This window comes from Haliotis cracherodii, unplaced genomic scaffold, assembly GCF_022045235.1.
Source record: "Haliotis cracherodii isolate W230 unplaced genomic scaffold, xgHalCrac1.p SCAF_13, whole genome shotgun sequence".
Classification (NCBI taxonomy): domain Eukaryota; kingdom Metazoa; phylum Mollusca; class Gastropoda; order Lepetellida; family Haliotidae; genus Haliotis; species Haliotis cracherodii.
In genome coordinates, this window is record NW_027266268.1 from 38,252,848 (window position 1) to 38,265,344 (window position 12,497).

Consider the following 12,497-nt stretch of genomic DNA (forward strand, 5'->3'; position numbering starts at 1 on the left):
AAATATTCAGAATGTCAAGAATCAACAGGTGCTTGCGGCACAGGATGTTTCTCAGTCATCAAACAACACATACTACATTCCTACAGACAGATGTGTTTCATCCTTCAGGTATACTGCCATTATTAATTATTACAAGATTAGAAAATAACCTTGTGATGTTAATTTCTATTCCCACATTATTCTATATGCAACTCTGACTTGTAATCATCTACTAATGAAGTTGGAAGTAGTTTTGTGGAGAGTATAATTATTATGTGTCTTTATGGTACCCTCTACCCAGAAACCTCTCTGCTAACTGATCAATGCCAGGAGTTTCATTCTTTTATTAAAAAAGGACTGTGCTGACCAGAATTACAGACAAACTCTCAAACCCATGATACACACTTCAGTCAGTAATCAAGACTTCTACATCTACTTCATGATACAGTACTTCATTCACATTAACAACAACAAAACACACTCGATAACTTGCCTGTCAATGACCATCTTCAGGTCTGAACACATCTTGGAACAATCTTTGGTGAACAACTATTCTGGTGGAGTAATTGTAGATAAAGAATTCTTTGGTTTCTCAGGGACCAGGGCCCACTTGCACAAATCGATCTTAGCGGTAAGACTATCGTAAGCCTATGTTAAAAAGTTTAAGAGTTACACTCATCTTAGCGCTAAGATCGCTCTTTGCATGTGGGCCCTGTTCCACAAAGCGATCTTAGCGCTACGACAATCATAAGTCAGTCTTAAAATATTTGTGTTACGATTGTCTTTGTGCTAAGATAACTGAATGGAATAGCACACAGAATACACATCACTTGAAGGAGTCCTTCATATTTTTGGCAAGTCCGGACGGGAGTTTGAAAGCCCTGGCCACGGCAGGTGATACCGGACAGCTGAGGGGTGAGAGTGGATTCGGAGAACCGTAAGCCATCAGTTTGGCCGACTTCTCTCGGAGAATTGACCGCCTTTTCTTCGCAACAGGGTCTGGTGTTACAGAGTTGTCCCCCTTGGATAGTTTTTCTCCCTGGTCTTCCATCGGTGAGAAGAGTTTCTGGAGGCACTCGGAGGGAAGGTCGGAGAAATACATCTGTGTGAACAAAGACGAGTGAGAATTCAGAAAATATCACTGATTTGTAGGACTGCATGGTACGCAATATGCTTTTGAAACAATACATATTGCAATATTTTTTCTGTTCCGGTACAAAAATGTATTGCGTAAGAAAATAAGTTTCATTATTATTTGTATCGTTTAACCTAAAGTCTACGCAGAAATTCATTCTAAAATGATGTTTCCCCTAGAAACTGATTGACAAAATGCAGGAAGTGATGTTTCTCTCAGGTGGTTATCTCCCCTGTATCCATGACTACAAAATAGTGACAACTGACCATGCCGAGTGATGTTTACCTCAAAATGCCGAAAATAGGATCTGCATGTACAAACAGTGTCAATCACCATCAAGAACCTTTGCTCCCAATGTATCGCAATATCTTGCAATACAATTTTTTTGTCAGTACACCCTACTTTCTGTTTGTGTGTTTGTTTGTTGTTGTTTAACAAAGCACTCAGCAAAATTCCATACTAGCCTCAAGTCAGCTTTTATACCCATTTTGAGTGTGAGTTATAGTCTGGAAGTTGATTTAAGGTACTGACGTTTACTACAATATCTGAAAAACTATTGGACCTACTCCAGTTTGTATGAGATTATTAAACAGTCATACATAACTGGAGATCACATTTAAAGACAATCGGTGCATGAATAAAAAATCTGTCTATTTAGCTATCACTATATTTCATCAACAACCAGACCTGTTCGTCACGGGTGGAACGAGCCTTCATTGTAACAGCCATCTGCATAATGCTACCCCTGCGTCACAGGGCCATATGACACAGTGGAACCATTCAACTCAACTCGAAAGGTTGCACAGGAATCCCCACTTTCAGCAGTATTCCAGCAATCTCAGGCGACTCTAGAAATGGGCTTCACACATTGTACCCATGTAGGGAACTGAACCCTGGTCTTCCACGTGACGAGCGAACCCATTTGAGTGAGTAGGGATTTACAAGGCTTTTAGGTATATTCCAGTCATATCACAGCAGAGGTAAACGTGAAATGAGCTCAACACATCTAACTATACAGGGTGGTCAGGCCCTAGTGTCAGAAGAAAACAATCTGAGTAACAGAGTAACTGTTTTCCAAGATCCGAAGGTCAACACTTCAGACACTACCCATGCTGATCAGCAGTTGTGGCCACCAGATCCTTGGGCAGGTTTCTGAGTTTTCCTTAAATAAATATCATACCCGTGATATGAAAAGTTTGTTTCAAAGTACAGTTGGTTGGTTGGTTTGTCATTTAACGCCGCACTCAGCAATATTCCAGCTATATGACGGCGGTCTGTAAATAATCGAGTCTGGACCAGACAATCCAGTGATTGACATCATGAGCATCAATCCACGCAATTGGGACTGATGACGTGCATCAACCAAGTCAGCGAGCCTGACCACCCGATCCCGTTAGTCGCCTTTTATGAAGTACAGTCAAATGAAAACCTGGTTGCTATGGATACCCACCTGGGGAGTTGCTAGTTGAGGGTGTGGAGCCCGTGGCCTCGTCTCCTGCTCGCTGAGTCGTGCTGTAGCAGCTGCTAGAAACTTGCCCTTCTCTGCCTGAAAGATGAGAAGAAACATCAAAGACACCATGTAGGACTAGGAGAGAATGAGTTAGTTCTAATCCCTTTTTTCCATATTCCTGCCATATCAGTGCAGGTACACCACGAAACGGCTCCACACATTCCCTCGTGTTTGGCGTGTCTAGCGAACACTATCGTACTTACATCCACCACCATGACCTTGGAGGAATGTCAGGCAGTCATGTGTGGTTGTCATCAACACAAACCACTGGAGTCTCAGGTAAAGGGATATACATGTTCAACTTGAATTCTATTCTGTTTCTTCCCCATTGTGTAAAAGTATTTGTAAAAAAAAAAAGAATATTAAAACAAATTTTTATTGTTCTCTCTCCGTGGCAGCTGACTCTCTGACATATGACTTTTACATGACAAGCACCTGCTGCGGTCTAAATTGTCATGTCTAAATTTATGCATCTGAAATCAGAAAACTGCGTCCATCCAACTTACAGAAATCACAGGATTTAATCCGAACTTGGTTCAAAATGGGAATTCTACCATTTTTGTCCCCCTATTATGAACAAGTATTTAAACATAGCAAATTATCATCTCACCTCAGCTCTCCATGTCAATTCTGTTTGAATACTTGAAGATATAACTCCCATTTTACAAAGTCAGTGAACATAGTGAATGAGTATGGTCTCATGGTCTTTTTAGCAATATCAGCTTCATGGGGAAACCAGAAAAGAGCATCACACATTCTAACCACTTTGTGAATTGAACCCTGGTCTTCATTAGTATGAGTAAACACTCTAACCCCCACAGCCCAACACAGTACAAGAGGCAACTGCATCGAGATGAGAACTGTGACCTGTACCTGTTTGAGTGAGTGAGTGAGTTCGGTTTTACACCGCTTTTAGCAATATTCCAGCAATATCACGGCGGGGACACCAGAAATGGGCTTCACACATTGTACCCATGTCGGGAATCGAACCCGGGTCTTCGGCGTGACGAGTGAACGCTTTAACCACTAGGCTACCCGACCGCCCCTTGTACCTGTTTGAAGCTGGTGAACCTGGCCAGACACTTCCTGTGGTCCGGAATCTTGGATGTGGAAGAGAAGCGGGTCACTTCATTGCAGGCGTCGGCAGAGACGAAGCCAGCACCACGAGACCACTTGAGGATGAGGTTGGTGGCGACGATACTCTTCCCTGCTACCATCTGGTCCTCCAGGCCGAAACTCTGTGACACAGTTAAACAAAAGAAACTTCATCACTATCAGCTGAGCAAGTGAGTCAATGCCACTTTGAACTTCTTCCTGAGGCAAGGGAGTTAACTGACTGTTAAAGTCCAGTTTCCACCTTGCCGAACTTGGCAGGAATTTCGTTAACTTATTAATTTTGTTGTCCTTACATGTACATATATATGGCTCATGGCATTCATTCACCTGATGAAGGAATAAGCATATTCTCCAAAACGTTGTGTTCCTCATAATAAAGAAGTTGACATCCATATATTCTCTTCCTTATGTGTATCACTTCCAAAAGCCTTTCAAAGACCTGAACTTCTGCAGACTTGTTAATTACAGGCCATCTTGACAGAGATGGAACACATATTCTCACTCCTCCAACGTGAAGCTATACCGTGACCTCACCTGTAGTCCTGCCCAGAAGCGAATACTCAGGATGTCCCCATCAGCATCCGAGACGTAGACTGTATCACAGCTCTGCTGGCTGAAACACAGTAGGTCAGATGGTTCCAGTAAGACTCGAAGTGTTGCCTTTAATGACAGCTTCAGACAAACTAAGACTATTTCACTCTTTGACATATAGTAACATTTGCTTGTGACAAGTTCTGCCACATTGTAAGAGTCTAATAAACTAGTACTAGTTTAAACAATGTTCTTATCAAAATCAATATTTTCTTAAGGAAGGTGAAGATCCGAGTAAGAACTGATCTTCAGTAACCCGTGTTTGTCGTAAGAAGCGACTGACGGGATCAGGTGGCCTGCTTGCTGACTTGGTTGATGCATGTCATTGTATCAAAGTTGTGTAGACCGACGCTCATGATGTCAATCACTGGTTTGTCTGGTACAGACTTGATTAACAATAGACCACTGTTATATGGATGGAATATTGCTGAGTGTTAAACAACAACCAAACTAGCATGATGTAAAGTTTGTTTAAATGCAAATACTAGCTGCTGCATTATGATCACGAAGTCGATATTAAAGAACTTCACCTGTTGCTTTGTGAGGTGATGACCATTCCCACAAAGTCAAACTCCTTAAATGGTGGAGATCTTGAACGGAGGTCTCTCACACTCCACACCTGAAACATCAACATCAACTGAAAGAAGAAATCCAAAGAAGTATTTCCCTCGAGTGTGGAGCTAAGGCTGACAAGACGTGTGGAGGCCTGACAGCCAGGCCAGTGAAGTGGGAGTGACTTTACACCTGATGCACAAGCTGACACTCGACTCATGACAGACAAAAGATTAGCTTAGGGGCTAATATCATAAATATTTTCTGAAGACTTACCTATGAACCAATTACAGTGTAGATGCTGTGGCATAACAGGGATGTTTCTACGATTCAAACCTAGGTGACCTTGGCAGGCAGTAATGGGAAATAATCATTATTTGGTGCAAAAATGGGAATTTTTAAAATCCTTAATTTCTTAAATTCAGAGGGGGAATGGGTGGCCCAGACATCTAAGGCGCGGCAATTCGCTGTGGAGTGTTGAGTCCCTTGGGCACCCCAGAAATCTAGGCTCGTGAGTTCGAATCCCGGTTTTCCCCAACTACTATATATATAGTATGTGTCCAGGTTTGTCAACACCATACCCGTGCTCCTGGGTTTCACGAAACATTATCACTTAAGATTTTCCTCCCACATTAAGCTGACACGCAGTGATATAACTGGAATACTGTTCAAAGCAGCGTTAAATCATGTACAGATCAACAACTTTCCTGATCATTAAACCATGGGTGATATTCCTTTGGGTGTATACTGCCATCCCTACATGATCGTACAGAAGTCAGGGTGTGGAATAACAGGGTGTTGAATAATCAGGTCTCACTCTAATCTGATTATGCGATGACATCTTTATCCATCTCGTTTCGAGGATGAATGTCTTGAAATGTTGGTATTGACTTACCTCCCTTGGGTCATATACAAGGTCAAGGTAGTTCTCATCAACAGGGCGGGGCTGCAGCTTGGTCTGTCTGTTGGCTGTCAGGTGTACGCTGTGACTGTCCAGACGGGTCCTACACAAAAATCATTTCTCAATCAGCTGTAGTTTTCCAGCCTGAATAGTTATACCACAGAAGAACACTCCCTTCGAAGTCTGAAATTCATGTTGTAGCCCAAAGATTCCTTTCACATTAGATAAAGTGAGGCTATGAGTCTCTAGTAATCTATGCTGGTCGTAAGAGGCGCCCCCACTGGGATTCTGGGTTCGAATAGCTCTTCAGCAACCTGTGCAGGTCGTAAGAAGCGACCATATGGATCTGGTGGTTAGGCTAGATGACTTGGTTCATTGTGTACACCATATGCCTGGATCTTTGCGAATTTCATCAGAGTATTGTCTGGCCCAAATAAATTATTATCAGGCCTTCATGTAGGTGGAATATAGCTTAGTGCAGCAGTGCAGCGTTACACAACAAACGCATCATTCAGAAGGGTATGGTGGTGACAATCTACAGTGGAACAACTCCCAACTTACTTGGCTGGGGAAGCGACGAGACCGTAGATCTTGTATCTCTTCCCCTCCACCAGGTGGAGCCACTCAGAGTTTGGTCGCCACACAGTCACGATCGTAGCTGCAACGTCACAAGGCGAGGAGAACATCGGTACAGGGAAGGAGACTATCAGCCATTGACTCGGTAAAATGTACAAAGCCACCCCTTATTTTATGTACGAGAAAATTCAGATTTTCAGCTGTAGTTAGTACAAGCATTCACTGCATTGGATTTGATAACATAAGAGTGTAATCCAAAATTTTCACTTCACAAATGTTTGATCCTCTGAATAGAGAAGTACTCAAAAAGTATGCGAGTTGGATTTAATGCCACTTAAGACAGTATTTCATGTCTTAGACATTTACCATTTCGGTGAAACACATGAGCACAGGTTATGTTGCTGACAAACCCAGAATCATAATCAGGTGAATCGGGGATTCGAGCCCATGATTATAGGTGTCTCAATGAAGGATGTTTCTGATGATGACTTACATATCTTGGCATCGACATCTCGTTTAGCACAGCCAGAGACCCTCAGCTTCAACACTGGAGTCACATTCCTCGAAGTGTGACCCTGAAATCAGAACATAGAGGCGCTCCTGATTCTCCTGTCTCCTACCACTCATCTTTCCAGTGCATGTGTAGTTCAAAATGGAAAACATGAAGAGTAATAGTGAGTGAGTGAGTATGGTTTTACGCCGCTTTTAGCAATATTCCAGCAATATCACGGCGGGGGACACCAGAAATGGGCTTCACACATTGTACCCATGTCGGGAATCGAACCCGGGTCTTCGGCGTGACGAGCGAACGCTTTAACCACCAGGCTACCCGACCGCCCCTGAAGAGTAATAACTCTGATATTTGCATGTCATTATGTGCTTTATAGCTATACTTTATGCTGATTGGTCATTGTAATGTCTGAGGGGTGAGTGAAGGGTGAGTGAGGTGCAAGCAAGTGAGTGAGTGAGTGAGTTTGTTTGTTTTTTAACACCGCACTCAGCAATATTCCAGCTATATGACGGCAGTCTGTAAATAATCAAGTCCGGACCAGACATCCAGTGATTGACATAATGAGCATCAATCTATGCAATTGTGATACGATGACATGCATCAACCAAGTCAGCGATCCTGACCACCAGATCCCATAAGTCACCTCTTACGACAAGCATTGTCGATGTTTTTCCATAGGGTTGACAGGTAATACATTTGTCTCCATTTTCTTCTCAAAATGACAATTAAGAATTGTCTTTCACTTTGTGTTTGAGTCACAAGCTCTGACATTCATACAGTTTGGAACTCATTCTATGAAAGTTCATACTCCAATGAACTCACACAAAGTGAAAGACAATTCTTATAATCTTGAATATCAATATTTTATACCTCGAGGGATATGTTACACAATTTCATTTCATACTTGAGACTTCATGTTTCCACTGACAGCCATACCACAACCAACTGTAACGCAGAATAAAATAGTTCCCCAAAAGGTGAGGTGAGGTGAAATGGGGTTTAACGTCACGTCCAAGATTATTGCACTTATATAGCGACGTGCATGTACGTGTGTGTGTGTGTTGCTGCTTGCACCAGTCTGGACTGATGCCGATTTATAGTGCTAGCACACTGAGACACCATGCCGCAGTTTAACATGGATACCCCACTCAGACACACACTCTGAGCCGACCAGGCCTTGTTTTAGCCCCTTAATGCCGAGCGCCAGACAGGGTAACAACAAGTACCATCTTTTAACGTCTTTTGGTATGACGGGGCTGGGGATCAAACCCCGGACCTTCCGCTCTCTGGCGGACGCTCTACCACTAGACCACGGATGCGGTCTAGTTCCCCAAAAGGAAAGTGTGTGTATGCTCTACAGTGACATCTTTTGTAGTTTGGTAGCAACAAATAGATTCAAATAATATCCTCATTAGATTAGAAAGTCTATTAAGAACTACCTAAGTTATTCAGTTGCGGTGACCATGCGTCAAAATGGCCGATATGATAAACGTGACAGGAGAGATTTCTGAAGCTGTTCATAAACCTAGAGCGATTAAAAGTTTTAGTCGTCACTGATCAATTGGTCGATCATTTAAAGGTGATTTGTCAAATAGATTCTAAGTTAAGATTTTTTTGTTTTGCTCACTAGGATGGGTTTTAGCAAGGATATTCTTGAATGGGCATTCCAACTCTCTTACTTATCCCAATGTATGCTAGAAATACTAAGTTCAAGATCATAGAGTCTGACTGATCAGAAATGCTTCTGTTTGTATTGTTACTTGGGAATTCCCAGCGATTTAGCCAGGAATATGGAAGTAGTCAGTCAATGTTTGCGTCATTACAAACACTAGAGACTCGTGAAAAACATATGAATGTCAAAATGCGTCGCGGTCATGTGACAGACCTCCTGTCCAATGAAAAACCTGCATATCGTGTAAACTTAACATTAAAACATTATTAAGTAATAAATAGAATAACCTACTTGAAAACTTGGAATTTATCTGGTCCTTAAGATTGAATTCTGTAACTCCTTTGCCAAAGGTAACTAGTCAGATATTCTCTATGTCTTGATTAAGAAAATTCTCAGCACAAATTTATCCTGATCAAGAACACATGCGCACTAATCATTGCTTCCAGTTGCAAATTTGTAACAGCCTTATGCTGTTGATTTTTGTCATGATTGATTATCATATCTAAGTAATATCAAGTGCAGAAACATGACAACACACACAGCTTTTTTCTTTGCATGTTGGTACTTGGTAAATTGGTAGGCGATGTTTGGAAGTGAGAAAGTTTCTGACTACTAACATGGTCAAATGTGGCTTAAGAAGCTGTTTGTAATGCGACGTAAATGTTCCCGAATACCGGCCGATGAGAGTTATGAAGGTGGTGTGCTTATTCTTAACATCATGTTGTAAATATCCCCAAATAACCATTGAGGCTTAGAAGCTGTAGTGTTAACCTCAAAACACTGCATACCTGTTGAGCTTCCTCCCAGGCTGTGTGGAGCTTGTCCTGCAGCTGCTGGTGTTGAAGGTCCTGGAGGTGGCGCCGGTGGTTGTCCATCATCTGGGCCTGGTGCTCACTCAGCCAGCTCTGTAGACAGAGGCATAGAGACTGGAGACCCATGTACTTAAAGGGGGGCTACACTCCACAACCTGGTGCTCACTCAGCCAGCTCTGTAGACAGAGAGGCATAGAGACTGGAGACCCATGTACTTAAAGGGGGGCTACACTCCACGGCCTGGTGCTCAATCAGCCAGCTCTGTAGACAGAGAGGCATAGAGACTGGAGACCCATGTACTTAAAGGGGGGCTACACTCCACGGCCTGGTGCTCACTCAGCCAGCTCTGTAGACAGAGAGGCATAGAGACTGGAGGCATAGAGACTGGAGACACATGTACTTAAAGGGGGGCTACACTCCACGGCCTGGTGCTCACTCAGTCAGCTCTGTAGACAGAGAGGCATAGAGACTGGAGGCATAGAGACTGGAGACCCATGTACTTAAAGGGGGGCTACACTCAACGGCCTGGTGCTCACTCAGCCAGCTCTGTAGACAGAGAGGCATAGAGACTGGAGGCATAGAGACTGGAGACACATGTACTTAAAGGGGGGCTACACTCCACGGCCTGGTGCTCACTCAGTCAGCTCTGTAGACAGAGAGGCATAGAGACTGGAGGCATAGAGACTGGAGACCCATGTACTTAAAGGGGGGCTACACTCCACGGCCTGGTGCTCACTCAGCCAGCTCTGTAGACAGAGAGGCATAGAGACTGGAGGCATAGAGACTGGAGACCCATGTACTTAAAGGGGGGCTACACTCCACGGCCTGGTGCTCACTCAGCCAGCTCTGTAGACAGAGAGGCATAGAGACTGGAGGCATAGAGACTGGAGACCCATGTACTTAAAGGGGGGCTACACTCAGCCAGCTCTGTAGACAGGGAGGCATAGAGACTGGAGGCATAGAGACTGGAGACCCATGTCCTTAAAGGGGGGCTACACTCCACGGCCTGGTGCTCACTCAGCCAGCTCTGTAGACAGAGAGGCATAGAGACTGGAGACCCATGTACTTAAAGGGGGGCTACACTCCACGGCCTGGTGCTCACTCAGCCAGCTCTGTAGACAGAGAGGCATAGAGACTGGAGGCATAGAGACTGGAGACACATGTACTTAAAGGGGGGCTACACTCCACGGCCTGGTGCTCACTCAGCCAGCTCTGTAGACAGAGGCATAGAGACTGGAGACCCATGTACTTAAAGGGGGTCTACACTCCATAACCTGGTGCTCACTCAGCCAGCTCTGTAGACAGAGAGGCATAGAGACTGGAGGCATAGAGACTGGAGACCCATGTACTTAAAGGGGGGCTACACTCCACGGCCTGGTGCTCACTCAGCCAGCTCTGTAGACAGAGGCATAGAGACTGGAGACCCATGGACTTAAAGGGGGGCTATACTTCACGGCCTGGCGCTTGGACTTCGGACAGGGGGATTGATGGACTGATGGACTTGGGACAGGGAGATTGATGGGACTGATGGACTTGGGACAGGGAGATTGATGGACTGATGGACTTGGGACAGGGAGATTGATGGACATGGGACATGGGACATGGGACAGGGAGGTTCATGGACATGGGACAGGGGCATTGATGGACTGTATTGATAGTGCATTGGGGTCAGCCCTTGGGATTATACAAAGGGGTCAAAGGGGAGACAACTCACATGGACCTCCTCTGGTTGCAGTGACCCCTCAACAGCATCGTAAATCTCCTGGCCAGTCTGGAGATCCTCCACCTCACGCTGTGACCAACGCTTCCGAGATTTACGTTGACCTAAACCACGAAATCTTTCAACTGTATTCAAGATGACATTGTAATACAAAATTAAATCAACACTGTTCTCGCCTCCGAAACATGACATCTCAGTATGAATCGACAATGTTAACAAAGTCACTGATGTAACTCACCTTTACCATATTTACACTGGTTACTACCTTACCTTGAATTAAGATACTTGTTTCTGATTGGTTACTGACAGGGCAATTGTTTCCCATGTACACCGCTGACAGATATGGTACAAGTTTTGTAAACCCTGCTGGGAAATGCCAAAATTCTTACCAAAGCGAATAAAATATCATCAAAAAGCCTTGAACCTGCTTGAACACCTGTCAGATGCACCTTAGTGAACATAACTGAGCCTAGGGCGATGCCTCATCTGCTAGGTTATTTATCATACCTCCATGTCAGAATGACGAGATCTGATTGGCCAACGTGATCTTGATAAAATACTGTGTAACCTGCCTTAGAGGGGAATAAATTTCTCAGAGGGGCAATAAACTCTTATACCTGGTTTCAAAGCAAAATGATGACATAGCACAAGTTAACCCCAGCTGTTTTCTCTCAATTTTGAATTTGTGTTAATTCTTTGACAATGTTACATTAAAATATGTCTGTGAGATAAATTTCTTGTCTGGCTATACACTATATACACACTAAGACAACTTGTATTATCAAGAACATTTGTCTAAAGATCAACTATCACCCAACCTCACCTCTCGACTGGTCCTGCTCAAGGCTAGCCTGCAGTTCTGTGTATAGCTTCTCCATTTTGTCCTGCTTGTGTCTGTCAAACCGTCGCTGCACCCGCTCCTCTACCTCTTCCGTTCGGAACAGGCTCCCCCCCTCAACCAGCTTCTCCATGTACTGGGCAACACAACAAAAGAAATAGTGTCTATGTCGGTTTCAAACCCAGGATCCTGTTTCTACACGGTGGCAGCTGATGGTTGTAACTCCAATAGTTTAACATAGAGCTTGGACCATTGCATGGCTAGCGCTAACAGGTCTTCAGACTAGCAAGGAAATATACTTACTTCCAAAAGAAACGCGAACAATACAAACATTTTGAGAAGTATGTTAAGAAGAGATGTTTCCAATGTGTGCCAATTAATGACAAAACTAACAAGCAGTCAAATGTTACCAAAGAGTGTCTTTATTCTTATCACGATATGCTGCACGTGATTTTACACGCTAATCCTACACAAGGTAAATGGATCCACGACGTCACATGGGATGCGTTCACACAACATACCAGTATGTTCGTGTGTGCATCGAACCAATTTAATAGCTCTTGAATATGAGTAAGTCTTCATAT

General features: G+C 43.7%; 1 protein-coding gene across 1 annotated transcript in view; it reads right to left on the reverse strand.

The window, feature by feature from the left end:
* Positions 1 to 40: 40 nt before the first annotated feature.
* The window catches only part of LOC139459903 (serine-rich adhesin for platelets-like), a 38,798-nt gene continuing 26,341 nt past the window's right edge, over positions 41 to 12,497 (reverse strand). The window contains exons 19-29 of the mRNA XM_071241627.1: positions 11,899 to 12,049; positions 11,070 to 11,179; positions 9,332 to 9,448; positions 6,854 to 6,935; positions 6,346 to 6,442; positions 5,779 to 5,887; positions 4,862 to 4,950; positions 4,275 to 4,353; positions 3,677 to 3,862; positions 2,565 to 2,660; positions 41 to 1,081 (exon numbers count right to left, since the gene is read on the reverse strand). Coding sequence (XP_071097728.1) covers positions 806 to 1,081; positions 2,565 to 2,660; positions 3,677 to 3,862; positions 4,275 to 4,353; positions 4,862 to 4,950; positions 5,779 to 5,887; positions 6,346 to 6,442; positions 6,854 to 6,935; positions 9,332 to 9,448; positions 11,070 to 11,179; positions 11,899 to 12,049 — 1,392 coding nt within the window. The 3' untranslated portion in view covers positions 41 to 805. The remainder of the gene's footprint in view (positions 1,082 to 2,564; positions 2,661 to 3,676; positions 3,863 to 4,274; positions 4,354 to 4,861; positions 4,951 to 5,778; positions 5,888 to 6,345; positions 6,443 to 6,853; positions 6,936 to 9,331; positions 9,449 to 11,069; positions 11,180 to 11,898; positions 12,050 to 12,497) is intronic.